Source organism: Acipenser ruthenus, chromosome 1, assembly GCF_902713425.1.
Source record: "Acipenser ruthenus chromosome 1, fAciRut3.2 maternal haplotype, whole genome shotgun sequence".
NCBI lineage: Eukaryota > Metazoa > Chordata > Actinopteri > Acipenseriformes > Acipenseridae > Acipenser > Acipenser ruthenus.
This window is the reverse complement of record NC_081189.1, coordinates 81,635,081-81,647,867: the sequence shown is the minus strand read 5'-3', so window position 1 is coordinate 81,647,867 and position 12,787 is coordinate 81,635,081. Positions and strand designations below refer to the sequence as shown.

Below are 12,787 nucleotides of genomic sequence, written 5' to 3'. Positions count from 1 at the left end.
TGTTAACATGTAGTTTTTTTTTTCTAATGAGAAATGTATAATGTTTTATTTATTTTAATGTCAAAATCTCATCCAGTTTTCTTTTCTCTATGGCTTAATGTAATGTGCAGCTGAAACAGTCAAGTGCACTGTAAATATGTGTAATAGTTCCTCTCCAATCTGTGCTAGTAGCTCTTATACTCTGCTCAGTGGGAATGAAATGTCAGTGTGCCCTAAATCCGAGCCTAAAATACACCTAGACAAAAATAACCACTTTTTTTTTAAAGGAATAACAAATAATTAAATTCTCAGACCCTGTCCACTATTATTCTTTTTTAGTTAGATACATTTAAACATTCTGTTTTGGTGAATCTCTATGATTTGTCTTTTTAAATTCAAACTTGGTGGTTTTCCTCACATCCCTATGTAAATAAATAATGGTGAATAATTACAAAATGAACTTCAGCTGTTTTTATGTTACTAAACCAGGAACTGTGACGTAAGCAAAATCAACTACATGTACGCACAATATGTGAAAAATACCATGGGTCCTCTTAATATTGGAGACATCAGTAAAGACAAGAGGTTTCCCTGGACGGTAAGTAAACACTGAAGAATCAGTTGCCCTGTATTTTTGTTGGTTTTTGAAGTTCCTAAAGAGTAAGTAGCGGGGTTCCTTAAAATATAGCGTTACACGTCCTCACATGTTGCTACAACTGTCTAAATTATGTACCTGTCATTTTTCTTTTCACTGTCAACATCCTGACAACTTTTTACACTTACAACTTTAAAGTCTGTTTCAAAGCTCTTTTCAAAATGGCCGCTCTAGTGCACTGGGGGTTGAGGTCTGTCCTCTAAATCACTGCAGGAAAAGCAATAAAAAAAAACATAACAGCAAGTGTTCTGGCTTTTCTGGTCCATACCACATCATGGATCATTATTGCTGTGTTACCAGTCTGACAATGCAGACAATAATCCTTACACTATCAGTGCACAGGAGCGGCCATTTTGAAAAGAGCTTTGAAGCAAACTTTAAAGTTATATATGTAAAAAGTTGTCAGGATGTTGACAGTGAAAAGAAAAATGACAGGTACATAATTTAAACAGTTGTAGCAACACGCAGGGACGTGTAACGCTATTTTTTCAGAATCCTGCTACTTACTCTTTAAGGCTCTTACATTCCTGCACGTTTAACCCTCTTGTTATTTATTTGATAGAATGAAAACGCAGAAAATTCAAACAAGCAAATAAAAAGTTTGCTCTGCACCCCAATTAAAAATGGGAAGAAGGATAAAGTTATAGGTATTTGAACCTTTTATTTTTCCAGTATTTTGATGTTGAACTGCATGCGAATGTTCTTTTATGTGCTTGTTACACTTTACCTTTCTTTGTGACTCTTTGTTTGTGATCTGTTTCTCACTGGCAAGTGAACTGGCTGACCTAAGCACTACCACCTGGGGCGTGTGGTGAGACATGCAGGTGTAGTTCGAAGCTTTTGGGTCACCAATCTTGGCTGGGGATCTACAGGGAGAGCTGTGTTGCACTCCCATGGGGTTAGGGAGGAAAATCAGTTGGGGATAGTTCACCTCATTGCACTCCTGCGACCCTTATTAGTTAGCCGACTGATAAGTCCAGGCAGAGACTTCCTAGATTGGGCCTCGTCTCCAGATTTCAGTTTCTTGGTAATGTAATGAACCCATATACGGTATGCTGTATTGCAATGTACATGTCTTTTCCGCCCCTTTACTGTTCAGTACTGTTTCAGTCAGAGAGAGAGAGAGAGAGAGAGAGGGGGCTGGTAGGAGGATGACGGAGATTGGATGCTCGCTTTTGTTTTATTATGTCTTCAGACGCTGTATTACATTTTGTAAGTTTATTACAGTTAAGACTCAAGCTGACAATGTGTGATCTTGGACTTCTGCTTAATGAATAAATCCAGCTTGACTGCCACAAGTGTTTTTGTGTTTTCACTGCTACCTCCTCACATTATGGAACCCAGAACTCCATAGTAACATCTGTTGCTTCGATGAAAAAAGGCAACACATTTAACAGCAGGGATGGAGGTAACCTGTTGCTCTTCAGTCCTCCTGGGGCCTGATTCTCAAAAGGTTATCAAGCACTCATTCTCAAGAAAACCTCTCATGAAGGAGAGTGCTAGAATCTGTCTGCAAATTTAGTGATGAGAGAGAGCACTAGAAGAGATTGTATACTCCAGAATGGACACATGGATGATTCTGAAATAATAGGGAAGTACAGACTTAGAGAATGCATTCTTGAACTGTGTGAATTCTTGAACGATGATCTTAATAAGCCCCTTTCTGTCTCTACCCAGATATTGGCTGCATCATTCATTCAAAATAACTGAACGTGCATGCCCATATTTGCTCAGATTTGCAAATGCAAACTTTCATCAAACAAGCCCCTGATCGCTAAGTTTGTTGCTGCAGTGGTACGAATTGAGATTTTTTAATTGAGTTAAAAAAAAAACAGGTACAATATAAAAAAAATGCAGTGCATGAAAGAGAGCTATATCTTCTGTTGTCTGTTTGTTTACTTATATATATATATATATATATATATATATATATATATATATATATATATATATATATATATATACATATATATATATATATATTGCCTGCTTGATATGTCTGCCTTCTTAATTTTGGTGTTTTTTCTTTTTCTGTGTAAATCTAAAGATGCTTCTTAGTCTTGCAGTAGCTACATCTATTAGGTGTCAGATGTAAAAAGCTTTTTCTTAGCTTTTCTCATATTTTATTGTTAAAAGTTGGATATTTTTCAAAAGTTGATTGAATATTCCTAATTTAAATGCAGATGTTTTATACAATCTTTCGTAATTGAAATTTAATATTATATGTAAATAAATATGTACATTTCCTAAGAGGTAGTAATATCCATGAACATTAGAGCATCTTGCTTGGAAAAAAATAGAAGAATGTCAATTTTAATTTCAGCTTCCCACCCACACATATATATATTGAATATTTTTTTATCTGATGCCTACAAAAATAGTTTTATGACTTTAATTGCACACTTAGGTTTGATGACCTATTCATCCTTTTTTATGTTAAATATTTTAAGGGTGTTTTCTATCTTTACTACTGAATATTTATGAAATTGACTAAACGCTCAAAGCTAATCATGTTTTGATATTTATACAAGTATCACTTGTGTGTGTGTTTGATGGTTACAATAAATGGGTTATTCGAAAAAGTAGAAAAAGGTTTTGTTTCAAACAGAATGTAATTTATTTGAATTGTTTTACCCTTACATTTAATATATGTAGGACCTATAACCTGTTAAAGAACGGTTTCAAATTATAATTCATCGATCTTATCAAACTTCTTCAATTGGAACTAATCAAATGCAACTTTGCATACAATTATAGTTAACTTAATGTTCCTACATATATCAATTGACAAATAGGAAATCTACAAAGGATAAAATGTGTTCTTTAATAAATACGTAATAATAACTTATGTGGTAACATGAGCCAACTTTTGTTTTTACAAATGTCTGAGATATAGTGACCCAATTAACATATTCATAGGCACTTAAGTCGTTGTTACCTACTGCAATAAGTATGTTCATAGATAATCACTTGCCATTTGTGGAAGCTTTAAACACAGTATTGTTTGATTCTTGTATTTAATCAACCAATACCAATACAGTTAAAGTATTAATGGTAGAATCTCCATGTATTCTTGCTTGCATCTATTGTAACAGGTAAAGGTTGAGAAATACTGCATTGCTTTGCTTTTTCAACAGCTCTATAAAATGCCCTTTGTGTTGTGGTGCTTTCCCCAATTTCACAGAAAAGGCTGATTCTTTCTGCAGGTGTTTGTCAGCTTGTGAACAAAATGGATGATGTCACTGGAAAAATCAAAGCGTTTAACAGAAATGATGAACAGTTCTTAGAGGCCTTTGCTATATTCTGTGGGCTGGGAATCCAGAACACCCAGATGTATGAAACGTTGGACAGAGCGATGGCCAAGCAAGTTGTGACACTTGAGGTGAGTGGGTCTGTTTACTTCCTGACAAGAATATCAATGGAGGTCATAAAATAACCCTTCAAAAAACCTTGAAGCCATTAATATATTTGGCAGGCTTACACAATTATGAGCAGCTCATTATCCTGTTGAATGTGATGAAACTCATGTATGGATACTCACTATAACAATTTCTCGAAAGTATAAAAATCAAGGACATGGTGACCTATAGTACTCATTCCTGAGTTGTGGCTTGTGATTGATTGGACAAATAAGAGTGTAAATTCAATGCATTTGTGTAAGACAAAGTTAGTCAACATAGTGTGAATGTAGTTCACATATCCTTACATTTGTATATTATACATCAAGCTATAGCTTGATAACCTCTCATTGTGTGGTGATGAAACGTGGTACAGACATCCTTTATCATTAGTCCTTGAGGTTCTCAGAATGTAACAGTAGTTCTTTCTACTTTCTGACCGTTGAAACGGATTTCATTGAAAGGTGTTGACTTGTCTCTTTCGTGGTAATGCAGCATAGGTCCATTTTTTCGAGAGGAATAAAATATTTTTACCTCTTAAAGACACGAAACCTGAATAAGACATATGAAAGCTGCTCGCAGAGCCTGTGACGCAGTCATGGCCCGCCTCCGAGGGCATAAAAGCACTGTGCTCACAGATCTCTGTGCCATGTTTCCTTTCAAGACTGCCCAGACAAGAGAGCCTGGTTTAGATAAGTACTGGTTGTGTTTACACAAATATTAAGCAATATTATTACACTGTGTTAGCATTACTAATTTAATGTACATTGTGCACTACAGCCTGTTGCTTGTTACGCCCCACTGCACCTTGTTCCCCGCATGAAGCCAGCAGCTTGAGTAGCTCCTTCCCAGGGATCCAGCAACATAAATCAGATGACTTTGTGCTCTCCCCCCAGGCTGCATAGCTCCAGCTGTAGTTAATTTTTTTCTCATTTAAATTATGAGACATTTATATTATTAACTGTAATTGTTTAATTACTGTTTTTTGTGGAGAAAATGTTCTCTTTGTCTATATAGTTCTGTGTTTTTTACAGATACTAAGTGCACAGCTGCTGGGCAGGACCAAGATATGCGCTTTGGTTTTGATTGCTTGCAATCTCATCCACAGTATCTTGCTGCCGTTTTGGTGACTGCTTTTGCATCACCATTGCGAAGGCTGTTAGTACCTCTAACAAGCAGGCTTCCCTTAGTCTCGTGTGTGGCACTGACTGAGTGGTTTTGCCAGTGGCCTGTACAGGTACGCATCCCTGTACCGTGCCACCCACGGTCACTGCGAACCGGTGAACCCGTACCGTACTGGTATCGAGGTCACCGACCCACTCTTTTTCCGACCCGATACTGAACTGGGACCAAGGTTACTGCATCGGTAATATCCCGGTGTCATTCTTGTGCCGACCCGGTGCTAAAGTCACTGCTATACCGGCCTGGTGCTAAAGCCACTGAACCGGTACTGAACCCGTCTAGTTTGGGTCTTGACCTGCCCGGTTGCTATCTATAAGCAGATTGAGGCAGCACCTGTGCATCTGTATAGTCTACACTGTATTGCTTGCTTCTTCTTCATGCCTAGGTTTTATCCTTGCGAGACATGCAAGGCGTTTGTCCCCACTGCCTGTCTCGTGGCAGTTATACTGCAGTTTTTGCAGGACCTTTTTGACAAAAATCCCCCTCCACGTTAAAGGTCTATCTGGCAGCCATTTCAGCTTGCCATGTCAAAACTGACTCGGTCTCCCCAGGAGCTCAGTTCCTGGTGAGGCAATTTTTGAAAGGGGAATCGGCGGCTTCGGCCACCTATGAAGGACATTGTTCCTCGCTGCAGGTTAAACATGGTGCTTAATGCACTCATGAAGCCTCCATTTGAGACCATGCATTCAGCAGAGCTGAAACATTTGTCGCAGCTTTCTTGCTTGCTATCACCTTCGTAAAGCAGGTGAGTGAGATGCAGTCATTCTCCATTGAAGGTTACGCTCTGTACCAATCCTGCGAAGATGATCTCAGCATTTCATGTCAACCAGTCTGGAATTACAGGCTTTCCATACACCTCCTTTCCAGTTGAAGAGGGAGTGACAGCTCCAAATGCTCTGCCCAGTGCAGGCCCTGGCGTACTACGTTGACAGGACAGAAAGTTGAACTTTTTTTTTTTGTCTGCTATGGGGCTAAATCCCATGGTCAAGCCCTGTCTAAGCAGTCAAATGGATTGCCATTATAACCAGGGTTAGAAACGTTTTCCCTTTTCAGCCTTTCAGCCTATCAAGCGATGTTTCCTTTCATCTTATAAAAAGCAGCAATGGATGCAATTTAACTATTCCACTTTGCACACTCCTGCCCATGTACTGGTAGCATAGGGAAAACTTGGGCCCAGTTCTGATGAAATGTGTTAAAACACAAATGTGTACACAGGATTATTGCCATAGCACTATTTATTAATGTACTGCAGAGCCGTGTCTATATTAGCCTATACAGAATGAGTCCCATCATTCATTTACACTCATTTGGAGGAATATTTATAACATGGTTGTTGTCATACCATGCTGGCATTTAAGTCATGTCATACAATAGTTTATCAAATGCACGATAGTTTTTACAAACACCAGTAACATTTGCCATCTGTACTTCATACACTACCGTCTGTATGAAAACTGAGGGGGGCAATGAATGCGAAACTTTGTGTAAGGCATACAGTGCATAGTTATAAATGTAGTTACTTGCTAATCCTATACATCATTTGAAATACAACACAATACATTATTTGTATACAACACCATTACAAAAGATCATTAATGTCTAACAGTGAATAACCCTCAGTTTTCCGAATTTGCGGATATGACTTCACAAGGAAAAGCTGTAGTGCAGTTATAGTCCTGTTTTAATGTTTTGTTTTGTTTTTGTATCATTTTTGTGTTCTTGTGACCAACGGTTGTTAATTCTAAAGATAAACTGGTTGGTACAGAGACCCTGAGAAGTTTAGATTTTAGGCTCAGATATGTTATCTCGGGCTTTCCCTATATCCTTACTGTCATCCATAGCTTATTCATTGTCTTTAATCAGATGTTCTAATGGCGGTGGTGGGCGGATTGAGTATTTTATTGATGTAGGTGGTGGGTTAATATTTCTGAAAGATCACTCTAGCCAACACTTGTTTTTGCTGTTTCTGGTTTAAACACGAGAACTGCAGTAATATTGTTATATAAATTGAAAACCCTGATCTCCCGCTGTCCCCTGTACTCTGTTCGGCCTCAAGCTGTCACGGTCAGAGTGCTGGATGACGGCAGCCCTCCGTGGCAGCTGACAAGCACTGGTGCTCACGCAGACTGAGGGTCAACGCCTGTTGTTTACAGAGCAGTCTGAACTTTGAAGAAAAAACGAAGTTACAAGAAGAGAACTTTCCTTCTGAGACAGTGTCGCACTCTGGGCTCAGCAATGTTTTGCCTCTTGAATATGAAAGTTATTTTACTGTTAGTGGTGGTGGTTTTATTGTCCATTATTAGCAGTACCTCCAGACACATGTTAAAATATAGCCAAGCAAAACATGTGTCTCCTGTGTATGTGTTGGAGGATTTTGGCTTTATCTTAAAAATAACTAATAAAGTTAGAGCCCACTGTTACCAAATGTTCTGGAAGTCTTTCTTCCTCATGGGAACGCAGTCTTGAAATGTGTCAATCATGGACAATCAAATTGAGAATTACTGTGATTTTGATAACATCTCCCTCTAAATCCTGCCCAACACGCTCCTGTCTCATTTTTGTCCCATTACACCCTCTTGAATGTCTTACTTCTCCCAATTTCAACTTCTCCGCCTGGCTCACTGCTCACACTACACCTCCCTAGATTCACTTGTTCCCTGTCAGCACAAGGTTACCTCACCTGCCTCTTCTCCAGGCCAGATGCAAACTACCATTTTGGTTCCAAAGTCAACAAAAATGTCAGGGCACCCACCACTCTGCACTTTAAGACATTTCAAGCCTCCTATTTGCCCTTTGCTAGCCAGCTCCTTTTGTGGATAATCCTCTGTTCATTTTTATATAGAGGTTCCCTGGACCCCCTTTCGGCGGGGTTGGTAGTCCACCATCTATCATCCTGTCATCTCAGAGAACAGCTCCTGCCCCAACTAGAATGTATCTTCCTGTCACAATGTCCCCCAATCAAAAGAAGATGAGCTATGAACCAACAATTAATCTGGAATTATCCTGGGGTGCAGGAAACAGAGTTTGGACCACCAGAGGTTTTTCTGCGAGGTTTCTTAGAAAGTAGAAGTAGAATATGAAATGGAGATGGTATAATACTACCCAGGATCTATTATAATTATTATTATTATTATTTGTTTATTTAGCAGACGCTTTTATCAAAGGCGACTTACAGAGACTAGGGTGTGTGAACTATGCATCAGCTGCAGAGTCACTTACAATTACATCTCACCCGAAAGACGGAGCACAAGGAGGTTAAGTGACTTGCTCAGGGTCACACAATGAGTCAGTGGCTGAGGTGGGATTTGAACCGGGGACCTTCTTGTTACAAGCCCGTTTCTTTAACCACTGGACCACACAGCCTACACAGATCTACTTCTAGGGGTGGTCAATAAAGAACTGACTGGATGATCCTAGGGCAAACTGTCTCATCATGCGATGCTACTTTAATCTATTACATATACCAAAGCTCTGCCTCATTCTTTGAAGATGGAGCAAAGAGAGTCCAGTCAGACCCACCAGTGTATGATAAGTTGATTGAAATAAAATAGTTATGTGTGAGTAACGGGCAGTATTGTGTAATACATTGTCGTTACAGATTCTGTCCCTGCAAAGGGGATATAGTGGAGGAGGCTGTACGTATGTACTTTGTTACACTTCTTAGTGTTGCCTATATCTGGGGATCCACTTATCCAATAAGTCGTGAAACTTGGTATTCACATTATTTAGCATAAGTTACTAAGAATATTCGATTCTGGGGATATAGGCAGGTGTCTATCTGTCCATTCATCTCTCCGCCTGTATGTCACACTTACATTTCATATATTCTGATTAAACATTTACATTTATTATTATTATTATTATTATTATTATTATTATTATCACATTACAGATAAGAGCAGTTATAAAGTACTGTAAAATCAGTAGCAAATAAGATCAAATTCAAATAAGAGCAAAATAAAGAATACTGTAAATAATTACATTTGAGAGTGAGTTCGACTAAGAGCAGTTAACTTATAGTAACAATATTTGCTTATACAAGTAAAGTCCAGTATGAGCACATAGTAAGTACAATAAACGGATGAGAATGATTTCAAATAAGAGCATTACAAAAAACGTGAATACGGATACCTATAAGAGTAACATCAAGTACAAGATACAGGAAGTAGTTATAATTAAGAGCAGTAGTAGAATACGGCAAGGTATGGAGCAGTTCAGTGCAAGTACAAGCTGATGCAAGTACTAGTACGATTGAATGACATATAATCCAGTGTAGTCGAGAGTTGTGAGGTTTACAGATGCTGTCTGAGCAGGTGTGTCTTGAAGATGCACCGGAAGGTGGTCAGGGACTGAGCAGTCCTGATATCCGTGGGTAGGTTGTTCCACCACTGAGGGGCAAGGATGGAGAAGGAGTGGGCTCTGGAAGTGGGGGAGCGGAGGGGGGTACAGCTAATCTGCCGGTGGTGGAGGAATGGAGGGAGCGAGCAGGGGTGTAGGGAGAAATAATAGTATGGAGATAGGAGGGAGCAGAAAGGTCAAGACAGCGACAGGCAAGTACAAGAGTTTTGAATTGGATGTGAGCAGCACAGTACAGAGAGCGGAGCAGCAGTGTAGCATGGGAGAAACAAGGAAGGGAAAAGACAAGGCAAGCAACAGAGTTTTGGATGAGCTGGAGCAGATGGATACATGCTAATTCTCTTTCTATACTATTCTGTACATATTGTTGATATATGTCATGGTCGTCAGCTTTTTCATTAAATACTTGTTTCAATACAGAAAAACCCCAAATAGTGATTAGTGATTTCAAAAATGGGGTTTTCCCATGCTAGAAGAGGTAAGTAAATGCACAGTTGAAAGCCCTCCTCACAGCAGACGTGTGGCGAGTGAAGTCAGAATATATTTCCAAATTCACTCACTGACTTTGTGTCGTAGCTGATGTTACTGTTCCTATGGATATCAATCTGTTCTGTATTCTTTTTTGCTCACTTTCATTGCTCGATGTGTGGGGGGTTAAGCGGTAAGCTGCAAAATTACCCTGGCAATACAGCAGTATAATGCCGCTTAAGTTTGTCTGTTTTTTTGTAGAACACTTCTGTATCTACAGTTTATTGCCTTTTTGTCTGTTATATTGCAGGTTCTCTCATATCATGCATCAGCTTCCGAGGAGGATACCAGGGAGCTGCAGGTAACAGCGGTAAAATCTGCCTTATTATCTTTTCTAGTATAGATAATGTCATAAATCATATCTGCCTACATGTTACAGATACTTTGCTCATTTTATTCCGCCTGTATGTTTTGATGCATTGTGTAGAGTGTAGCAGTGATGGCTTAGCTATGGTTGCATCACCATTAAACAGTTGTTTTGTTGCATTCCACGTAAATATTTTTACTAATCTAGGATTTCGGGATTTATTCTTTCTGGCTTTTCCCTTTAGTTGAATGGTAATCACATTATGAGTGATAACGTGGGGGTGTAATAATGAAACCCTTTGTCCCTTCTGTAACATAACTTCTCTCACAGCTTGGACTTGTTGTAACTAAGCAGTGAAAGGGCATATGACAAGAAGGACTGTGCATGCAATTTGCCCTGCTACCAAAACACAGCATGTCCTTCTAGTTTTAAGATACAGTGTTAAATTATAGCTTTCAAAATTGTTGAAATGTTGCGTGCTTTGGAAGTCTGTTAAGAGTTCGTACTGTCCTGTCCCATAAATCCACTTGAAGGCTGTTCTGACTGATTGCATATGTATGCAGTATGTGCAGCATCTAGAGAGTGTATCTCAAAGCCTGGAGGACACAAGTTCTATGGATGTCATAGATATGTGATTCTTGCATTGCCTTATTATGCCAATCTTTTGTCAACGGAAATTAGCTTAGGCTATCTGGTGCCAAAAAACACTGATTTTGATTAAACTTTGTAGGGATATTTTTTTTGGACGTAGGTTATGGTGACCCACATTTAGTCAAGCTATTGAAGCGTTATATGAACCTTGATACATAATTTCTTCAGATATTACATTTCACATAACACCATGGAACCAACTTTTTTTATGGTACTGAAGCTTGTATATTTATATCTGTGGTGAGGGATATGTAATGATTTCATACTGATAACACAATGTGTAGGTGTGAACTAAAACTACTTAGCAGGGTTGACTGTAGCAACCCTGAACTAGTATACACAACATTTCAGCAGTCCGGTTAATTCTCTTATGTTCTAGAAATGACCATGAATGGCCATAAAATGACAGACCCTGTAAATTCCCTTAGGTTCCAGCAGTGCATTTGGAAGCAGATGGCAGACCCACTCCTCCTTCTTTGGTTACGCCACCATTAGAATTCTCCTTGGAGACTTAAAAAAAAGAACACAATTAGTACATGCGTCTTCTCTATGTGGTTATAGATGGTAGAGAATAGTGTGATCGTACATTACTCTATCACTTACTTATATGTACTAAAATATAATTTATATATATATATATATATATACATATGACAAATCAGCACTCTTTGGAGTGCGTTTGTCACTTTTCCGGACTTGCACTGTCTTGTGGTGTAAAATTAAATGCAGGATCACAGCAGGTGTATTTGAACAGGTTGGTGCCTGTATATTTATTGTTTATGGTGTCGTTGTTTTAAACAAAACACCAAAATAAGGAATTGTACCGAACAAACAAAAGATACAAAAGAAATAAAACACTAAAACCCTGCACATTTTTGGATATTGTCATATGAGTTGCAAGAATGGGTGAACAAAACTATTTAGTTAAGGGGCAGATTTCACATGTTTTTCTTGACACGTGAGAGATTGGGTGCAGATGAGATAAACTGAGATTCGGTTCCAAACAAGACACACTTGCATTTTGCACACTCCTGCATTTACAACAAGTATTAAATCTGTCTGCCCCTGCACAGTATGTCACTCCGTCAGCCAGAAGGCATGTTTCTGTTTCTGCTTGCAAAAGCAGATGGCAGCTTCATTCTCTGGTATAGCAAAATAGAAGGTGGACCCCTTATAACAAATTTAATTAAATATATTTTTTTTATTTGAAAGCTGTTGAAACTACTTTTAAAATGACTTTGTCATAAGTCATCCCCCACTTAAAGGTAACCACCTTCAGACAGCTCTTCTTTTTTATTTACACAGTACTTAACCTGTAACCCTTTTTTCTATAGGGTTTTTTTCAGTAACTAATTTTCTTTGGTCCTACCTCTGCCTGTGTCATAAGCTATTGTATAAACACATACACTGTTGTTACAATCAGCTTACCTGCTGCAGTTGAATGCAATTTATACAGATTAAGACAGCATTACACCAATTTTAGACTTGCAGATTGGCATTGCCCTATATCCCACATAGCTGAAAACTGTACTGAGACTGACCACATAATATAAGGCACAATTTTCAGATACAAAGCTGTTGCATAGACTGAAGCACAAGGATAAGCTATTATCTGAATACTGTATGTATAAATAGATTTAAACTGAATCCCCCAGCTCACAGTGATCATTTTCATTGAGCAGGCTAAACTATCCCCAAGCTAACTGCACAAAAATATTGTTAACTGAATGA

General features: G+C 38.6%; 1 protein-coding gene across 2 annotated transcripts in view; it reads left to right on the top strand.

Moving 5' to 3' along the window:
* Positions 1-12,787, top strand: part of LOC117421450 (cGMP-specific 3',5'-cyclic phosphodiesterase-like) — a 66,510-nt gene that overhangs the window by 32,284 nt on the left and 21,439 nt on the right. The window contains exons 8-11 of one of the 2 annotated variants that reach the window (XM_034035910.3): positions 469-577; positions 1,197-1,281; positions 3,841-4,016; positions 10,349-10,399. In XM_034035910.3, the coding sequence (XP_033891801.3) occupies positions 469-577; positions 1,197-1,281; positions 3,841-4,016; positions 10,349-10,399 (421 nt within the window). Of the gene's footprint in view, positions 1-468; positions 578-1,196; positions 1,282-3,840; positions 4,017-10,348; positions 10,409-12,787 lie in introns of both variants that reach the window. The other variant, XM_034035909.3, reaches the window with a different exon arrangement.